Genomic DNA, 21,121 nt, shown 5'->3' on the forward strand with positions numbered 1-21,121 from the left:
CACCAATAATTGTTCTTTTGACCAATTGCATCAAAATCTTTTGCCAATAATTGGTCTTTTGACCAATCAGACCAGATCTTTTGTCAACAATTGGTCTAGACCAGTGGTTCTCAAACCTTGACCTTTGCCTTAGCACTACACAGCTGATTCAAATCATCAAAGCTTGATGATGAGTTGATGATTTGAATAAGTTGTGTAGTGCTAAGGAAAAAAACACAACATGCACCCCTTTGGGTCCATAGGACCAGGATTGAGAACCACTGGTCTAGACTAATAGTTTCCTTCTTGTAAATACACAAGGGCAAACGAGGAACTGAATTTCTGAATTCATACTTACATACAGTATTATTCCATTGCGTGGTAACACACCTTTACCGGTAATCCACGCCCTGCCTCCTTCCACATGAACATGTAGATAAGGAGTAAAAAACATATTACAGAATTTAGAAAGTATTAATCCCGCTGAGACAGTGTATTGACTAAAGGATAAGCTTACTAAATACAGGACCAAGTAAGTCTTGTATTTGTATTTAAGAATACTCTGCATTTAGATTTAAAACATTTGGTTGATGGCTTCTTAAATAAAATATGACAAATGTTTTTCTCTACTATCAGAAAAGATAACAATGAGTGTTTTATTTCTGTTAATTGTTCTATTTTCTCCACCATTTACCATGTTCCCATGTAGGAATGGACAGAGGACTTCTCTTTGTGGCCTCTATGGTGATGGGCTGCCTGGCACCAGGTGTTAGTGGAAACGGACATCTCTCGTTTGCCAATAATACGGAGGTAAGGTTCTCAATCTACTCTTTCCAGCAACACCTTTATGGACCAGGGGCCGGATTCACAAAACATTACTTACGAAAAAAATTAAGAAGCTGCTGAAAACAAAAAAAATAAGAAGTTCATAAGATAGTTCGTAAATGCGATTCCTCGATGTTCTTGGGAATTCGTCGTTTTCTTAGAAACTTCGTAAATATATTTCTTAAGAACTTCGTAAATATCGTCTTATGTGGCATTGACATTAGTGACGTGCTTGAAACTAATAAATAAGCCTATGTGACATGAATGATAGGATTTGGCCCACTATAAGTGTTGATGTTTACATTTAATTACTTTTTTTTTGCTTTATATCTCCAGATTTTTTTTTGCTTTATGTCTCCAGCTCGCGAACCCTTTATACACGCATACAAAAAAACGTTATTTTTCACACATTATAGGAAGACTAGCGTTAGCTACTGTACATCAAAATACAATTTTCAGCAAACAAGAGCTTGGAGTGATGGTGGAGGAAATAGCAGCCAGGAAAAGGTTGCTGTTGGGGAGACTTGATAACTGCGGGGTCAATGCAGACAAAAAAAAGAGAGAGGATGGGCGAGTGGCCGAGTCTGTCAATGCTGTCGGGGTTATGGCAAAAGACAGTGACGCCTTAAAAAAAGTGGTCCGACATCAAGTCGACTGCTAAGAAGAAGGGAGCTGAGAGACCATTAATGTGGACCAGCTGGAGGAGAAGGTGGTAGAGGGACTGCGCAACCGGTAAATTAGGTAGCTAGCTACCTTCGCTAGCCAAGCGTCCCGACATTATAGCCAACAACATAGCTAACTTTGCCAAGTTCTTTGCAAATTGACGAGATAACGCTAGCTATTTAACACTTATAGAATATTGTAATATATTGTTAATTACTAGTTAGCTAGATAATGCACGTTTAATTTGTTTTCTTTCTGTATTTAAATACCCGGTTGCCAGCTGTATCTGGTGCAAGAACATTTTGTAAACATTAACGTTATCTAGTCGTCTCAAGACAAGGGTTTAGCTGTCCTAAAGTTCAGTACATTTCAAATAAGAAATCCTAAAGCATTATTTTCAAAAATCCCATTTCATAACTTTCTTCATATGAAGAAACTTAGGAAAAACCTTAACATGTCCAATAAGTTTGAGGAATAGCAACTTTGCTTAACTTTATTCTTAAGTCTATAGTTATGGAAAAATGGTCAGTTAAGAAGACATTTATTCTTAAGAAAATTGTGAATCGGGCGCCAGATCCTAACTTAAAGTCGTAGTTCACTCCCAAATCAAAGTTAGGCAGATGATTTTAGAAGTCATTGGTATGATGTCAATGAGTCAATAGCCCACAAATGTAGATATTGAAATGAACTTGTGTGTGTGTGTGTGCATAACTTGAACTAGATTTGCTGTGTGTGGTTTGACAGGTGCATATCACACGGACAGGCTGTGGATTGACTAAGCTGTGTGTAGAGACCCCAGAACAATGTGATCCTACAGGAAAAACAAGCTGCCTCTTCGCTTCCATCGTCACCACCGCCCCCTCTCCTCCTAATGGAGTAGACCTGTTAGTTGAGCTCCTTGGGAACTCCAGTGGATACATCGCTCTAGGACTGACTGCCAACGAGACAGAGGTAACACATGCACACACACACAACCAGAAAAACAAGGTGAACCCATAACCACATAATTATTACTTTTTGGACTTCTTCCCAAAGACAAGACATTAAGGGACCATTCTTTGGACTTTAAATTGTCTGTAACCCATGCTCTCCCTCTCTCCTATGAATAGGGAACGTCTATGGTTTTTATCTGTGCCCAGAACAGAAATGGCAGTTTCTTCTTCCGCTCTGCCCAGCGCAACAACCTCAACAACACAATTTCTCTGACACAAAGGGTGAAGAGGCTTTCATCTAATCAATTGACACTAATGAGGTTGGTTATTGACTGTAGGCAAATGTAACACTTTTTCTTGTGTTCCTAGATTGTGAAAAACATCACTGGCTCAGTCAATGGGACTTTCATACAGTGTAAATTCATGCTGCCAGCGGTCAATGCAACAACCAGGACCAGTCACGTCACCACCTTCGTCACCTTCCTCGCTGTGGGAAATGTCATAAACGGTAAGTGTTGACCTGATATTGGAACCAGGCACAGACCCCCCCCCCCCCCTCACTGTAATCATTTTATCTTCTAAACATCTGCCTTCTGCTTCATCCCTACTTATTCAGGTATGGGTATTGGTGACATCAACATACACTTGACCAATAAGCCATTGAACCTGGCTGACCCTACCAGCAACGTTGCAACAACAGCAGTCCCAACAACAGCCGGCAGCAGCGCACTCACATCCCAAGGTAAGCAAATCAGGCTTGAACTAGAAGTTGCCCTTAATCAACCATAGATCTGCTGGGGTCATGTCTATTCTAGTGCTTCCCAGTGTTCTGTCGGGTCCATAACATCCAGTCAATCCACACTTCCCTTTCAGCTGTGATGGTCCTGCTCAGTGTGCTGATGTATCGTCTTTCCTGAAGAGAACCTGAACGTTAGCCAGCTTCAACACCAATGGAAAGAGAACCCTTTTACCCTAAATATTTGAAGGAAAATTGACTCCGTATCTCTGATGAATTACTGTTACGTGCAATGAAATGCTACTGTTAATGTGGGATCTTGGTAACTTTAAATGTGTGTGAAAGGGAACAATTAGAATGTACGTATGCTACAGTAAAATGAATTAATTGGTTCATAATGTACAGTTGAAGTCTACATACACCTTAGACAAATACATTTAAACTCAGTTTTTCCCAATATTTAATCGTAGGTCAATTAGGATCACCACTTTATTTTAAGAATGTGAATAATAGTGATTTATTTCATCACATTCCCAATGGGTCAGAAGTTTACATACACTCAATTAGTATTTGGGTCAAATGTTTCAGGTAGCCTTCCACAAGCTTCCCACAATAAGTTGGGTGAATTTTGGCTCATTCCTCCTGACAGAGCTGGTGTTACTGAGTCAGGTTTGTAGGCCTCCTTGCTCGCACACTCTTTCAGTTCTGTCCACAAATTTTCTATAGGATCGAGGTCAGGGCTTTGTGATGGCCACTCCAATACCTTGACTTTGTTGTCCTTAAGGTATTTTGCCACAACTTTGGAAGTGTGCTTGGGGTCATTGTCCATTTGGAAGACCCATTTGCGACCAAGCTTTAACTTCCTGACTGATGTCTTGAGATGTTGCTTCAATATATCCACAATTTTCCATCATGATGCCATCTATTTTGTGAAGTGCACCAGTCCCTCCTGCAGCAAAGCACCCCCACGATGCTGCCACCCCCGTGCTTCACGTTGGGGATGGTAATCTTCGGCTTGCAAGCCTCCCCTTTCTCCTCTAAACAGTTCTAGTTTTGTTTCATCAGACCAGAGGACAGTTCTCCAAAAAGTACGATCTTTGTTGCAAACCGTAGTTCAGCTTTTTTTGGAGCAGTGGTTTCTTCCTTGGTGAGCAGCCTTTCAAGTTATGTCGGTATAGGACTTGTTTTACTGTGGATACTTTTGTACCCGTTTCCTCCAGCATCTTCACAAGGTCTTTGCTGTTCTGGGATTGATTTGCACTTTTCTCAAAGTACGTTCATCTCTAGGAGACAGAACGCTTCTACCTGAGCGGTCATGTTTATACAAACAGTGGTAACTTCAGGTGTTTGGAAATCGCTCCTAAGGATGAGTCAGACTTGTCGGTCTACAATGTTTCCCATGTCAAGCCAAAACAATTTCCTGGAATTTCCCAAGCCGTTTCAAGACAGTCAACAATTGCTATGCACAAAGATGTCCTGACTTGCCAAAACCATAGTTTATTAACAAGAGATTTGTGGAGTGGTTGAAAAAAGTTTTAATGATGCCAACCTAAGTGTATGTAAACTTCCGGCTAAACACTGTGCCAATTTTGTATTTGTGGATCCTTTAATAAATAGTTATACCCTCCTCTGGTTAATTTCAGACATAGCTTACCAAAGTTAAGAGGTATTTTGTAGCCAAAAACATGCCATCACACTGCATTTACTTGAATATCTTTAAGGATTACATTCTTTCAACATGAATTGCTCAAAGCCCAGAAATAGGCAGTTTGTCTCCAATATATGCATTGAATGTGTACTAAACATGAAGCTCATTATTGGATTTCAAGGAGAGGACCATTGTTTGAGTCTAAGTGTAACCATGATAAAGCACTTGCGGGGCCAGTCATCTGACATCCAAACAAAGTAACCTCTCCAAATAGTGGTGGTGATGTACACAATGCTTTCATCAGAAAACCTGCCTCAAGTCAATAAAAAGCATTAATCACAGTATTTAATCGCAATTTATTACAGTACAACTTAGTATAAAAATAATGACATGAATATAAGGAACATACATACTCAGGTGGGCCCGTTTCTTCAAACCTTAACCCAATCTTTAAAGTTGTCATCTCTTGATTAGTATTGCCAATGTGGTGATTTGACTTGTGGCTCAGGTCAGAGAATAAACAGCCATTTCTGCTCTCTGCTGGTCAAAAAAAGGAACAGCAGCACAGCAAATCACGTATTACTGCTTGCTACCTACAGCTAGTTCCAATGTAATTGGCTGCAGGACAATGCTAGATGTATAATAATGATAGGAGGGGGCTGAAATGGGGACAAACTAAATTGCGTCAAGAAAAATATATACCTGTGGGACAATGGAAGGGTGGTAGTGGGGGCAGGTGAGTGACATTTCATAGTGTGGGAATTAAAATAGGAGTCGGAGGTCCCACTGGAAGTTGTGGATGTGTTTGTCTGTACAAGTGTGCATCCGTCTGTCTATGAATCCTCATCTCCGTTGACACTGTCACCATCGTCTCCATCCACATGTTCTCCTTCCTCCTCTTCGTCATCATCATCCCTTTCTTGACTCTTTACCTGAGAGACCAACGATTGATTAGGTGGTGAGTACAAACAATCCAATAAGCATAAATACACCGCCATTCATCTTTTGCAGCATCATGACATTTCTCCCCCTCACCTCCTCTTCTAGCAGGTCCCCCTCAGAGTCGTTGAGCTCCTGGTTCTCCCTCTCCCTCTTGATGCTCTCCTCCTTCTTGTTGCTGGAGTGCTGCAGTGAGGACACCGCTCCAGGTTCAGGCTTGGCACCTTTCCCTTCTGTCCAGAGAAACAGGTCAAACCAGACAGATAAAAAGGCGTCAAAGAAAGCTGAAGATGAAATCCATCTGTGTATACAAGTCTGCTGAATACGGAGATACATAAACAGTACAAACTAGCTCATGAATGCGTTTGTTAAACTTTGAACATATGGTTCAGGTGACCCTCCTGCACCCTACCTGACTTCTTGCCGTGGTCCTTCTCCATGCGGCCTAGGCTCTCCAGCAGGTAGTCTACTTTGTGTTTAATCAGCGTCAGCTCCTTCTTGATGGCCTGCAGGTCATCTGTTTTCACTGAGAGAGGAAGCGGGAGAAGATAAAGGTTTTAGAGAGCTTTTTTGACCACACTGCCTAATGAAGCTGTTTGACAAGTGTCATTAGCCACCTGATTCATCTTAAGCATTGACAGCATGTACTGCACCAGAGTGCTGTAACTCTGCTAGCGCGCAAGTGTATTACGAGTAGTATGTCAGTTGAGTGGTTAGAACAGAGGGCTGGGTACTAACTTGTTCTTGATGCCCTCTGGCTGCTCTTGGAGGAGAAACTGGCCTTGGTGCGGCGGCTACCCCCTCCAGTCATGCTGACCCGCGGGCGCTTGGATGGGATCACTGCTCGGGACAGGGGTGGAGGAGGAGGGGGCACGCGGGACGGGTACGAATACACTCTGAGAATAGAGTAATGAATGAACCAACTTTTTCCATTTACTCTAATTCCTCTTGCATATTAAGTTTATTTAACTTGAGCTAAAACAACAGGATATGGGAACAGACAAAGCACTGGACTCACCGGTCATAGTAATCTCTCTGGAAGTCGTAGTCCAGATCAAATGTGGGACTGCTGTGGGGAGAAGAAAATTAGTGGTCAAAAAAAGATACATGCAGTGGAAGAGGCAGAGGGGGAAAGACACCATGTTCATATTTTAATATTAGGTATTTAAAAATGTGGTTCTTTACATTGAATCGGACCTGTACATGTCTCCCGCAGAGCGCTTTGTGGTCTTTGACCTGTGGGGTTTGGGTTCTCCGGCCAAGTTAATGTCTGAGGAAGAGAGGACAGAGTCAGTCTTGGAAATACAATCTTTATTCATATTCAGTAGTCACAAACAGCCACCTTTAAAAACAGTTATCCTCCAAGCAGGCAAGATGCTGTACCCTAAAATGTCAGTTTTGTTCATTACCCAAAGAACCCTGAGGCCAATTTGAGGCATTGCTCACCAGCTCCAGAAGCTGGCTTTAGTTCTTACCCAGCACCTGTCCCACGATCATGCGTCCGTCCTCACCCCCTACAGCAGCCCGGGCGCATCTCTCGTTGACGAACTGGACGAAGGCAAAGCCCTTGTGCACAGAACAGCCCACGATCTTGCCATACTTGCTGAAGATGGCCTCCACGTCAGTCTTGGTGACCAGTAGCGTGTTGAGGTTTCCGATGAAGACCCGGGAGTTGAGCGAGCGAGGGTCTGTCTTGTTGGTCACGTTGCTGGCCATCAGGGCGCTAGTGGTGGGGGACCGACTGGTGGAGAGAGATAATTGAGATTATCAACTGTGTCACTGCAAGAACACTACTCAACCATCTTTTTATATAAATAACAGAGTGGCAGGGAATGTTCCTAATAAAACACTGTTGTTGACCTTATTCAGGTCCTATATCAACAGCATCACCAAGACATCAAATAGTTTTGAAGCATCTTATGCTCCAGCCCTGTCACCTCCACAAATGGTTTGTTTTGTGATTGTGTAGCATCTTAAAAAGTCTCCAGATGTCCATGTGTTGGTAGTATAATAATTATCCTTAATATCAGTGGTACATCTTCTCTGGTGCAAATCCAGACGGTCCTACTGTAAAAAAGACCCTGAATACGCAGCAATAATCAGACAACACCCATCACAATATATAAAAACACCATTACATCATACTTGTGGCTGTACATCACACTTCAATTGATATACAAACCAAAACTCACTCAATACAATTGATTTTTTACAAATAAATGGATGCACACGAGTGTCCACTGACTGTTCAGACAACAGGATATTAGAATGGTGTGGAGGGGGCAATATGCAAGTTTTGGAGCGGGGTTTGTTTTATATTGCCTGAATTGCAAATCTGGGCAGGGGTCACAGTTAACAAGCGTCTAAGAGTAGGAAAGACGTCACGCAACAGGACCAGGCTAATATTTAGCGCTCTAAGCCTACGGGCAGGGAAAGGCACGTGTGTACAAATTGGAAATTTGGTGCTCATAATATTAGTGGCACATGTGGTAATTTGTGGAAGGCTAATACGCAAAGGAGGTTGGGCACAATTGGACATTGGGGAGTGAGAATCTCAATGGCACCGCATACAACCAGTGTGTCAAAAAAGTAAGCGTTAATAACAACCAATGGGGGTTAAATAACCATCACTCACTCCATAGCGTCTTTGTGCACGGCGGTCGTCTGTCAGTTCTTTGACACTGAGGGCAAGGCCAGTGTGTGCGGGCAGGTGTCTTGGGTGCTCTCAGCAAAAACTACAACTCCAGCAGCACCCTCAGAATGCAGAACTTCACCCCACGACTTATACTGAGGCGGGCGACAGAACACACCTCAGTGACATTGTACAGGGTTATTAGTCTTACCTGGTTGGTTTAGTACATAATTCAGTTATGTGTCAAATACAGAGGAAAAACAGGGTTATTGGCATCCTATAGAGGACAAATGATGTAAGACTAGAAGCAGCCTAGCCAATCAGAGATGCAATATGCTTCAAGTACTTGTAGTTGCATATTATGCAAATGTATCAACATGTTGATAGATTGTGTTATTATGGTTCAGGCATCCATTACAGGGATAAGTCGTAGTAGATAATGTGGTAATCACTGACAAGTCTTTTCAGATTTACTATAAGAGTAGTCATTTGTGATGCACACAGGGAAATAACATTGGGATGTTGTTTTGCATGAACATATAGAGTTGCTAAAAGGTAGTACTACGCCTACTTTGAGGACTTCACAAGCAGTGTATGTAATGCACAGGGGCCACCATAACACTCACGCTGCTTATGGGCCTACAGCAGCACCGCATGAGGTGGTGTGTGGGATGCGGGAGCTGTGCACTGCAGAGTTGAATGTCCCGACTAATTTTAAAGAACTCAAGTGTGAAAATAAAAAAGACAGTGTACTAGGCATGCACCACAGATGAGACCAGACCAGCCTAATGATGAGTGACATCTAACAAGCTAATCAATCAGTGCTGGGGTCTCTGGCAGGGAGACCTGAGGCACAGCACCACAACTCTGAACATTCGTGATTCACCACCTGACTTCCAAAGTAAATGCTAGTAGCTAGAATCGCTTTTGAATGGCACTTACTGATAACTTTAACACTATTGTTTAGTGTAAGATGCACCTTGATTAAATCAGGTTAATTAAAAACTACACAATTTTACCAGCCCACACCGTGCCAAGGCAGCCTAAATAACCTCAATCTGCACCATCGAGCTAACTAGTAGTCAAAGACTATAGTATTATATTAGATAAACCTAGCTAGTTTTCTATTGCTTTTGGGTCTAGCAAAGAGACTGAGCAAGGACAAAGTACATAACTGCATCATTCATAAAGTACATTTTAATTAGTGTAACAAAAATAAAAAATGTCTGTCGTCGGTCACATTAATTATACGGTTATGAACCTAAAATAACATTAATATATTCGCTAACAATGGACAACCAGCATTTCTTGCAGAAAAAAAAACATTCCCGCAAAAATAGCGTTCCTGTACCAGTCGGACTCCAAAACCAGCTAATCACAAAAATAAAATAAAAACACCACAAGCCTAAACGTATGTGCAACATGTTATGGATATCTAACAACAACAAAAATGGTCAAAATTGAAATAAATTCAACAAGGTTAGCACGCTAGAGATAAAATCCACAAGGTTAGCTAGTTAGCTTACATGTTAGCCAACCAGCAAAGTTAACACATTGAACTGCAGCCGTGTTGTAGTTATCGTCCACAAAGAAAGCTGTCGTCGCAGTTATTGTCTTAAAAAGCTCGGCTTATACAACTGTTTGCAAGACAACAAAAGCTGGCAAAAACTGTATAAAAAGTAATGGGATCCTGCTAGCTAGGCTGTTGTTGGGCCAACTTGCCATCTACCTAGCTTTAAGAAATTGAACCATAATGAGTTAGCTAGCCGCTCGCTCAAATAGAAAAATACATAGCGTTAAAAAATAAAATTCCAAAGATACTGCAAAGTCAGAGGAAAAAATACTCACCGGGAGCTTAAAGATTTAAATGGCTTATATTTCAGCTAAATCAGTCATTAGTGCTAGTTCTACGGTCGTCTTCTTGCGGCTAAAATAAGCTGTTTTCAACCCTGCACGAAATGGCGCAGCACCCAACAAAGGGGAGGTAGACCACTCCTCCTTCTTCTACTTCGGTATAATGGCGTTCGCACATTTCGTTAATGCATGCTGCCACCTACTGTGCGGTAGTGTGTATTGAATCACCTTAACAGTTGTGACGCAAAAGGGAAAAACTTGCACCACCAAGTAACCACACGTCACTATTTAATAAATAAAATCACTACCCTATTCCAATACTGATTCTACACCAGGCTGACAGCCTGGGAGGAGGGGAGTCCTTCGTTCAACACACATTGTAACTCTTCTGCAGTAAAACTTCCGATACGCCCAAGTAATTCTCTGCAGCTGCCACCACAACATCTATTTTCTATGATTTACGTTACATTTCTGCTGTACAGATGATAACCAATGCAATGAATGCAAAAGTAAGAATCTTACTTAAGCACAAATTTGTAACATTCTGTATTGGCCTAGGCCTACAACTCACACTTGACCCATCATCCTCTACTCTCGTCACTGCCTCAGACCCTTGCAATCTCAACCTCTCGCACAGGACACCCCCACAATTGACACACAGTTTTTCCACCGATACTACACATTCCTTTGTCCCATGCCCTCCTGCACACTGCTGACATCTCGGAATCTCCCTCCTACACACTTCTGGACATAAACTAGGCATCTGAAAATCTTAGTGGGTTCGGCACAAATGCTCTCCCTGGATAACTGACATATCCTAACATGACTTTATCAGGTAAAGACTGCTTCAAAACTCAAAAGGACAGTGTAAAATATGGGTTGTTTATGAATTCGAAGGACCAATAAAACTTTTTAGGCCGGTAGCAACCACCACCAGGTGCCCGTTCAGAACACGAGAAAGCAGTTGTTCCAGTTCAAGGATTTAATGAAGATCCACACACACACACACAACACCACTCTCTCTCTCTCTCTCTCTCTCTGATACTAATTGTGGTTCTGTAATGAAAAGAGGAGAACTTAGGCTATGGCACAGCATGGGAAAATATATGCCTATTTGCATGTCAACAACTAAACAGGCTATGTTCTGTTAGGGTTGCGTAAATTTGAATCTGGTATCAGGATAAATATAACAATGAGTCACCAATTTTATACTATGTATTTTTTATTAGCTAAGTAATAAATGGCAAATGCAACTTTCGTATATACGGGCTCACTGTAATACCACGCAGGGCAGAACAGGGAACTGACAAGATGTATGTAAACAGTATTCTTTATACTGTGATAGACAGTTCCAACCCGTCTGTTGGCCAATCACAGTAGAGGCTGGGCATGGTTTAAACTTGCTCAGCCTATTGCAGGCGCTCAGGCGGGTCCCCGCCTCTTGGCGCTTCTGTTGATAGATGTAACTGTTGCTGTGAAGAACATCCATGCGCTCATGCTCGATACCGTTATCTCGCACCTGGCTCCTGTTATCTAACAAAAGACCGCTTGTTCTGCAACCCCACACTCTGAATGTGCCCCCCCCCCCCCCCCAACTCATTGCACAGGTCCTGTCTTCTGTATTTTTCCATCATGAGAAAGGCCCATGGCCCTGAAACTTTTAACAATGTTTCAAGTCAGCTATGTTGCATAACACATACATACACCCACACAAGCCAACAGCAGATAATATTCAATCATATATATGGTAATGGCTATAATGTAAAACACAGGATCCAACAATCCCCCTTTTCAGCAATGAATCATATAACAGTTACAAAGTTTAAAATACCTTCATGTCCTCCATTCGATCCCACTATGTACTAGATTGGCTACCACCCACCTAGGAACTTAAAACCCTCATGTCAAAAGAGAACAACAGTTAATTTAAAAACAGAATAAAAGAAAATGGTGTTAAATTTAAGTCCCCCTTTTGACACCCGCTAGGGTGTCACTCATTATCCTTTATTTCAGCGGTCCCAACATAGTAATATGTTAATAGCATTTCATGAAAATAATAAAACATTTATTATTAATAAAACATTATTATTATTATTATTTTTTCTTTTCTTTTTTTACAGAAAAACAGAAAAGAAAAATCATCCAAGAAAAAATACGAATCAACAAGTGATATATGCTTTTGTCTCCCCCTTTTGACAAAAACAGGATAAGACTTTATTGTTTATTGACATGTAAGATGTAGGATAAAACTTTGGTCATGGAAAACAGAGTAAAGCAGAGCAAAGCATTATTATAAACCATCTGGTCCTCTCAGCTACTCCTATCCTGCACCAGGTGGGCACCATGCCACCCAGGGACTCCAAACCTTCACAACAGGGAGAACAAACATACTGGAAAGAAAACCTATCATTAAAAAAAAATGTAAAACAAGGAACTGTGGTGGTGTAATATTTATTCTACTACCTCACCCACAGCATACCATGGGTCATCCTCAGTCAGTCCCATCCTCCCCTGAAAGCTTGATTCAGTATCAGCATCTCCAACTGGAGCATCAAGCAAAGGCATCATGCCTGAAGCATTCACCACATCTGTAACAGACTTCTTAAAACATGGTATGATGCAAGCAGCACAACACATCAATAATAAAAATACAAGAATTAGGGTCAGAAATCCAGTAACCACCATACCAGTGTACTTACCAAACCAGGCTCCCAACCAAGAGAACAGTCCAGACTCCTCCACCCCCGCCATGGTCCTCATCTCAGCAGATAGTGCATCAAGCCCATTAAGGGCCTTAGATATACTACCATCTGGACTGGTGTTATTAGGAACATACGTGCAACATTGTTCACCGAACATCTTGCAGACACCCCCCTGACTGGCAAGAAGCATATCCAAAGCAAGTCTATTCTGGAAACCCTAGATGTGGCCTCAAGCTGTTCTGACATACCAGTGAGTGCATCACGGGAGTAATTCACAAAACGCTGTTGATTATAGTAGATGTAATTCATCCATGCAGTCTGTCTAGCATCCACTATGGCTGGACCTATAATAGGTAGTAAGTGCCAGAGTCCATCATTCCTACCCAAGGCCTGAAACTCATGAGGAACCCCCACTGGCACTCCCAACAGGTTAGTGTGTATGTCAACTACATCCTCTGTCCATGGAGCACTACGTCTATGTCTCCCATGGGATGGAATGTTTTCAGGTCCCCTGGATACAGAGCCCAACAGCTGTTCAGCAGTAACATCAACAATGGTCAGTGGAATTATCAAACTGGTCAGAGTACACGTACCTTGTCAGTCTCCTCTAAGAATGGGTCTCAGCAGTCTTTTGGGTCCACATATCCACCACACATCAGCCAGACCACTAGTTTGGTTTAGGCCTGTAACTGGCCAAGTGGCATTAATGGTTATGTTACTACTGCAATCAGCTTCAGGCAATCTCCCATAATCAATGCCATTACCTGTACCCGTGATGCAACTGTAATTGCCCCCATATGCCTTAACACCCCAAGGGGCCCGATGAGGAGGTACTGTAGGAAACACAAGGCTCAAAGAGGAACAGAGAGTTGAATTAGGCTGAACTTGGTAAAAACCTCTCAGAATACACAACCACCCCTCTCCTTCTCCTATAGCAAATGGGTGTGTAGCCAGAACAGGTCTAGGCATGACCAATGTTTCATGTAGTCCTTTCTTTTCAGGGTCTTAGCTGTATACCTCATATAAGACAGCCACAAATTGTCCCTACCATCAAAACCAGTCTCAGTGCCTAATTGATCAATAGCTGAATAGTCTCTAACGTTAATTACCTGAATGAGATTTGACACAGTGGTGGTAGGTGGCAGTTTCGGTCCAGGGGTGGTAGAGGAGTGTGTCTGGCTCTGGTTCGTCTGGGACCTCTGTGGTTTTGGCAGCACCTTAATAGAAAACACACCCATCGTGTCTGTCCTGGTCCTTTGTATTCCGAGGGTGTAAGTCCCTGCATCAGAGAGCTTAATAGTTTTGATGGTTAGTAGGATTTCATCACCTTTACAAAGTTCAACAGTGCTCCCAGGTTTCCCCCATATCATGGAAAACCTATCCACCTTTGTGGGATCCCCTATGCTATAAGGATACCCTCTTCTCCAATCCTTAGAACTGTCCCAAGTTGGTTATCATGTAATCCCCATACGGACACCCTCCCCCATTACACAGGTACACTGACACTCCTGTAAAGCCCCACCCTCTCCCAGAGAACACATCAGCAGCCAGAGACCAAACCACACTTCCACTTCTATGAACGCTACACAGTGATGGGCGGGGTCAGGAAGCTTCGTTAAGAGAGTGAAACCCCGAGCCATATTGGTTTCGGTTCTTCTCTCTAACTCTGTGATGGTTCGGCAGTGTCAGTGTGTCCTACCCTCCAACAATGTGTGATATGTCCCCAGGTAGCTACCGCAAAGGCTGTCACCAGGAGCACTTGGTATGGCCCTCCCAACGGGCTGCTTCACATCTATTCTCCACAAGGACTGGATTGAGTGAATCACCTTCTCCTTTAATTCACCTGTAATGCATAACATCTTGGACATACAGGTTTGGTTAACAAACAGTTTCACATTTGTTCTGATTATATCTTTAACTTCTATGCCTACTTGTTAGCTACATTTTAAAAAATTAGTTTATTATCCAAACGGCCACATCCTATCCTAGACCACAACTTACCCATCCCCCCTTTGATACCTGGCTCTGCCCAGGTAATAACCTTGCCTACTCTAAACAATGACTTAGGTAAGATTAGTAAATTATCCTTATGTCTGACATTATCATGTAGGAGCACCCCTTTCATTCTCCACATGTCCAATTCTCCCTTGGGCGTCCATTCATATCTATCCTGTACCAATTCTCTGTCAAGTGTCTTATCTACTTGAAGAGGTATCTGAGCTGCTTATATATGTTCTTAAATATATATATTTTTTTCGATTTAAACAGTAACCCTTTTCTCTCCTATCTTCCAAATATTAACTAAGCGTCTCACTGTTTGGCTTTATCTAAAATCATTGATTTGAGAAAAAAACATGTCTATGGTGGCAATCTCTAAAGTCCTTACATAACTTTTATCTCGATCCTATCAATAATCCTAAATCATCCCAGATGTCATATATCCCTGTCAACTTTAATACTATTAAAATAAAAATATTCTAATGGTCAAATAAAGCCAAAACAAATGCGAACCATATCAAATCCTTTCTGTACTAATAAGCTCTCTCCTTCAGGGTCACAGTAATTTATCTAACAATACCATGGGTTAACCTTAAAATCAGTCTCATCAATAATTTAATATGTTGCATAGTGTGGGATACCTTATCTACAGTAATTTACCACCCCTAAGAACTGAAACATTTTTATTTTCATTAATAATTTTAATGCTTATAAAATCACAATTTTTCTATGTATTTTCCTGCCCTATTGGCTTAAAATATATCCTGTCTAAACCTCAATGTACCATATCTTCCCCTATTTATTATCGATGATAAATAGGATTTTTTTCTGTTGTAATACCAAATCAATAATAGCCAATTCAAAACCTTCACAGCAAATGTTTAAAAACAGAATCCTGAACCATCCTCTTCCTCACTAGAGTTTATTCCCCCGCTCCTCATAATTTGTCCTGCCTCAATTCCACTTTTTCCTCTGTGGTTCAAACTATAATTATGTCCAAGAGCTATAAACTCCATTATAATTAATAAATCTAATCCCAGTGCAGGAACATCAATCAGCGGAAATTTCAGAGCGCCAACTATAGTTTTCGATAAAACTCAAACTTTCATTAAAACACACATGCAAGGTACTGAATTAAAGCTACACTCGTTGTGAATCTAGCCACCAAGTCAGATTTGTAAAATGCTTTTCGGCGAAAGCATGAAAAGCTATTATCTGATAGCATGCACCCCCCCAAAATACCAGAACGTCACCTAAACAACAGATTTTGCGGTAGCCGGTGCTACACAAAACGCAGAAATAAAATATAAAACATTCATTACCTTTGACGAGCTTCTCTGTTGGCACTCCTATATGTCCCATAAACATCACAATTGGGTCTTTTTCCCGATTAAATCCGTCAAAGTATGCCAAAAATGTCCATTTATAAAGGCCGTCTGATCCAAGGAAAATGCAGCTTTACACGACGCAACGTCACTTTTAAAATTAACAAAGTTGCCTATAAACTTTTACAAATCACTTCAAACTACTTTTGTAAACCAACTTTAGGTATTAATAAACGTTAATAATCGATCAAATTGATCACGGGGCGATCTGTATTCGATAGCAGCAAGTCTTGAAATCATCTTCCATTTTTTTCACTTTCATAATTTCCTGGGTGCACCCCAAGACAGGAAGTGCCTATACGTCATCCCACCAAGGATAAACGTGCAAAGAAATGCCAGTATTGGCGACATCGTGTGGAAGCTGTAGGCGTTGGAATCTCATCTATTTTCTGTCGCCTTAGACAATACATTGACTGGCGGATGAATATTTTTTTTGTGTTTTTGGTGAACAGTTTTCCCTGGGATTTTTACTCCTAAACACGCTCTGTTATAGCCACAGACACGATTTTATCAGTTTTAGAGACTTCAGAGTGTTTTCTATACACACATACTTATCATATGCATATACTATATTCCTGGCATGAGTAGCAGGACTTTGAAATGTTGCGCGATTTTTAACAAAAAGCTGCGAAAATTCGCAGTATCCTTAACTTAAAACTAGTATCCCAAATGACCACAAATTCATTATCCAAATGGCCCTCCCCTGAGGCTGATCAGACCACAAGAGATAGCCATGATAAAGGTCAAAGGTTATAACACCCTTTTATAGTCATGTTCCATACCATATTAGACATATTAAAGAACCCTTTATCTAAAAAAAAAATCCCTTGTGTAATTAAAACTCAGAAAATAAAACTCCTAATATTCCATATGTGAGTGTACCCCTTTAAGATTTCCTCAATGTTTCATGTAACTCATTCAGTCTTTCTCCAAATAATTTATAGGAACACCCTGCCATTGGACTCACACAACTGTGATAAACGTGCACTGTCCCTTTAAAATAAAACAAACTCAGCCAGCAATAAACTTTGCGGACCTTTCATTGTTCCCCTTAATGAAAACAGATCATGTTTAGAATACATTAACTTCTTGTTCAAATTCACTGGTGTAACCTAAACAATCAAACCAAAAATCAATAACCGGGAACTTATCACAAACTTTTACTATTCAACTATTCAGACCTCCCTCTCTTTTAGCCAAATATAGACCAGTAAACGCCACCAATCAGTGATGGCCATCTAGCGATTTTGTTGCTAGTTTTAGCATCTTTTCAGACTACCCTGACGATATACAGCTACTTTTAAAAATGTATTTGGAACTTTTATCAACTTCTGAAAAGTGACTCAAAGCTATAATGCACGCATTTTCCTTCTAAATGACACAAACCATTTTCTCTGAGTGATGTCAGTAACAGGCGCTCAACCCGTCCCCAAGCCACAGCGACTTTCAACGAATTGCAAAACATTGTTGGCTGACTGCAGCAGCAGTAGTAGTACGTACGTGTTCGATAAACCAAACCCCAATTTATCACAAATGTTGGACCTTGAATAGAACTTACAACATCAATCAACATCTCTCAATCAAAATTGTACTGCCAGAAGTACAGCAAAGAGTGTTACCTGAACAACGGTCAAAGCAATTTGAGTAACGTTATTGTGTATCCAACGTAATGGCGCAGTTTTACGTTTTCCACAACAAATCTACCTACCTCTAGCAACTTACCCTGAAAATTACTAGCCAACACAGCAACACCCACCATGTACTTCGCTAAATTTATAAGAACATTTCGATGGGCACAAACCTATCGTAATTGTCTCTTCATTATTATTTAGAATTCATTAGATTTAGGTAAGTGTCTCTTCTTTGATTCAGCATTTTAAATACGACTCCATTCCCAATACGTTATTCAAACAGATCATTTAGGCAAATGCATCGAAATTCATTTCGTTATTATTAAAAAATAAATAATAATTAGTCCCCCAATTTTAACCTAAACAATCTATTAAAAAAGTTCAATTTATATATTCTACAAACACTAGCGACCATATCTTTCTAGGCAAAACATAAAAATAGTTGAATTACAATCAAAAAGATTTTAGTCAAAGCATTTCCTGGGAACTGAACACAGGCCTCTTGTGTTGCAGGTGAGAATTCTTCCACTGAACCACCAAAGCTATGTGAATAACTAAAAACTCTCCGCAAATAAACCCACTTTACATGTATCTGTATTCGTAACTCCGGCACCGAGACAACAAAAATAGCCCTAATTTAAAAGCCCAAGCTTTTCCTCAGCGAGGATTCTCATTAATCTCGCTTTCGTTGTTTCTGACTCTGTCTCTTTTTCTCCCGATTGTCGCGCCTGACCTTCCCCTTAGTTAAATCACAATCTCGTGATTATGTCCTAACCTGTCACAATGTTTGCAGGGAATATTACACTCCCGCGCGAGATGTCCTAAATTATTGCAATTGAAACATTTTATATTTTTATTTTGACTTACCCTATCCACTTTTCTCAACTTTCTCTACCTCTATTATCCCTCCTTCGGCTCCAGCAGGCTCCACATATGTGGGTGGTGGTTGTGCGGGTAGCTCCTCCAGCCGTATTCTCACCACCACTATTTAATCAACAGGATTACCTCTGTATGCTTGGTATACTAGAGAATTATATAGTTTGTTACTCTCAATCCCGCCCAATTGGCTAACTTTTTCAGCTGCAAGAGCGGAGGGCAGCGTATCTTGGCTCTCTTTGTTTTTTCTTTTCTTATCCCCCTCTACTCTTTTCCTGGCTTCCAAAAGCCAGACCCTAGCTGTATACAACCCCTGTTTATTCTGCTTCTTCACATCCTTGCCACATTCCTTATGTATCTGTTTTATTAGCAATTCTAGTTTTTCAACATTCAGCCTCCCATCAAATTCATACTTCTTACTCCATTTTGGACAGAAATCTATGTTTCTCTTACATGTCTGTTCCATAAAACGCTGGTCTCCCAGGACCTCCTTTGAGGATTTACTACCCATGTTTGATAAATCCTTGCCATTACTAGTAGTTATGGTATCAATCACTTATCTATGTGTATGTATTTTTTGCCTTCTATGTGTGTGTTCCCACTTTCTACCGCGCTCACAATCTAGGTGTATATATTTCTATGATCTATGTATGTCCTGTTTACCGTTACCTAGTTACAATCTATGTGTATGGATTTATATGTTTCTCTTCCCTGGAAACTTTATCTATAGCGTTGCTATCGATCGGACATTAGATCTCACTTGCACATCTATCAGTTATTACCCAGGGGCCATACATCCCTAGTTAACCTCGGGTGTTTTTATCCAATCTCACTCCGCTACATTAAGTTTCCCTCCTACTTTTTGGGATATTATTTATTTCAGTATTGAATAGGTGCAGTTATTCCGTTCGCATATAATTAATTACCTTGCCTTCTCACCAAGCCTAATTTATATCCTCACCTGGTTTCCTACTAAAGGTTAGGACTTTATTTAGGTATGTCTTTTGAATTAATGGCTGTCCTATTTGTACAAAACGACCGTCCTATCTAACAACACTTACTATATCCCACCCTTAATAACCCTCACGGCTAGCAAAGCCCGGATCTATTAAGTTATTTTATTTATGGTAGCGCACCTTACCTCAGATCATTTTGGACCTGCCACACACAAACCCTTGTATATTGGTCATACAGGTAACCCACCACATCTGTTTGGAATAGCGAAGCTCCTATTATGGATGAATCCTAAACATTTTTAGAACATCAAATCAAAGATAACTTACATCATTGCCCCCAAATTCGAAAATAAAGACTATTTACCGTTGTCTTGCAGACTAGGAAAAGCAATGTTCATGAGATTCCGTCACCGTCTCTGTCGACCTTAGATATATATATATACCGGCCTGTTCTTTGAACCTCAATTCAGACGCCAAGTCTTTAAATAACGGGTCCAGACCCGCCGGTGCACGGTTTTCGGCGTACTACCTTCGGACGACAGAGGCAGGTTTGGAAATCCGCTCAAAGGACCAATTGTCAATGGAATTTCATAATTCCTATATGTGTTCATTAATTAAAATCATTCTGTCTGTTTCTAAGAATTTGTAAGATTCTTATTTGCATAAAATAGACAGGGACCAGTCTTATTAAAATTAGATAATAGTATTTATTCTCGAAGCGCGCTCAGATTGAACCACGAACAACAGTTTATATCCAAAATATGACCTCATTGGTTATAGAATGAATCTCCTCCTCTCGACCAAAACAAAGCAGGTTCAAAGGTTTATTCCAACCCACTAGCCCACTCCTGACACACACAACACATCAAGATTAACTTCTGAAATCTCACCATTATATATCACTATTCAGCAGACAGTTCCAGATAACGAAAACCTAGGGAGGATCTCGCTGTCTTATTTAATTGCCACAGAGTTATAGCTGAGTGGGTTCAGACATAGGTTAATGAGCCTCTTTGCTTACTTCAAACACACCACACATACCTCTCCAACTAAGTTGGAATGGTGTTTATTATGTTTAATTACTCCTTGTTCATGCTACATAATTCCTTCCTTATGAATTAACATTATTAATCAGATATTGTAAAACAGGGTAGAGTTCAATTAGTTACAGTTCTATTTAAATGTAGATATTGTTTAGTCATTATTCATACAATTCCTATCACTTTTTCAACCTCTCCCTGTCTGAGTCTGTAATACCAACATATTTCAAGCAGACCACCATAGTCCCTGTGGCCAAGAACACTAAGGAAACCTGCCTAAATGACTACCGACCCGTATCACTCACATCTGTAGCCATGAAATGCG

General features: G+C 40.8%; 2 protein-coding genes and 1 long non-coding RNA gene across 12 annotated transcripts; 1 reads left to right on the top strand and 2 right to left on the bottom strand.

Annotated features, from left to right (window-relative positions):
• Positions 1 to 240: 240 nt before the first annotated feature.
• On the top strand, positions 241 to 5,124 carry LOC110530584 (ferric reductase 1). 3 transcript variants are annotated; one of them, XM_021613779.3, is made up of 7 exons: positions 241 to 511; positions 689 to 789; positions 2,212 to 2,418; positions 2,577 to 2,681; positions 2,769 to 2,907; positions 3,016 to 3,141; positions 3,273 to 5,124. In XM_021613779.3, the coding sequence occupies exons 2-7, from the start codon at positions 691 to 693 to the stop codon at positions 3,314 to 3,316; spliced, it is 720 nt and encodes a 239-aa protein (XP_021469454.3). In that variant the 5' UTR covers positions 241 to 511; positions 689 to 690; the 3' UTR covers positions 3,317 to 5,124. The 3 variants fall into 3 exon arrangements, with proteins under 3 accessions (XP_021469454.3, XP_090038757.1, XP_090038758.1); XM_090182631.1 differs by lacking the exons at positions 241 to 511; positions 689 to 789 and adding an exon at positions 1,139 to 1,536; XM_090182632.1 differs by lacking the exons at positions 241 to 511; positions 689 to 789 and adding an exon at positions 1,186 to 1,545.
• Positions 5,120 to 10,384, bottom strand: LOC110530586 (heterogeneous nuclear ribonucleoprotein C). Of its 8 annotated transcripts, none has more exons than XR_002474551.3 (10): positions 10,203 to 10,373; positions 8,358 to 8,509; positions 7,198 to 7,463; positions 6,908 to 6,992; positions 6,741 to 6,791; positions 6,461 to 6,618; positions 6,135 to 6,248; positions 5,819 to 5,955; positions 5,486 to 5,715; positions 5,120 to 5,320 (listed from the first exon to the last, which is right to left on the bottom strand). XR_002474551.3 is itself a non-coding variant. In XM_021613782.3 (9 exons), exons 2-9 carry the CDS (start codon positions 8,360 to 8,362, stop codon positions 5,617 to 5,619), a joined length of 903 nt encoding a protein of 300 aa, XP_021469457.1. In that variant the 5' UTR covers positions 8,363 to 8,509; positions 10,203 to 10,384; the 3' UTR covers positions 5,120 to 5,616. The 8 variants fall into 8 exon arrangements, 5 of the variants coding, with proteins under 5 accessions (XP_021469457.1, XP_021469455.1, XP_036842120.1 ...); XR_016482622.1 differs by having other exon boundaries at positions 6,920 to 6,992; positions 10,203 to 10,345; XR_016482621.1 differs by having other exon boundaries at positions 6,741 to 6,788; positions 10,203 to 10,345.
• A 1,028-nt stretch (positions 10,385 to 11,412) lies between these two features.
• On the bottom strand, positions 11,413 to 20,533 carry LOC149982124 (uncharacterized). The gene is made up of 2 exons (XR_016482623.1): positions 16,231 to 20,533; positions 11,413 to 14,769 (listed from the first exon to the last, which is right to left on the bottom strand). It is a non-coding gene; the product is annotated as an uncharacterized LOC149982124 (long non-coding RNA).
• Positions 20,534 to 21,121: the final 588 nt, after the last annotated feature.

This window comes from Oncorhynchus mykiss, chromosome 8 (assembly GCF_057628025.1).
Source record: "Oncorhynchus mykiss isolate SJ-2025 chromosome 8, ASM5762802v1, whole genome shotgun sequence".
Classification (NCBI taxonomy): Eukaryota; Metazoa; Chordata; class Actinopteri; order Salmoniformes; family Salmonidae; genus Oncorhynchus; species Oncorhynchus mykiss.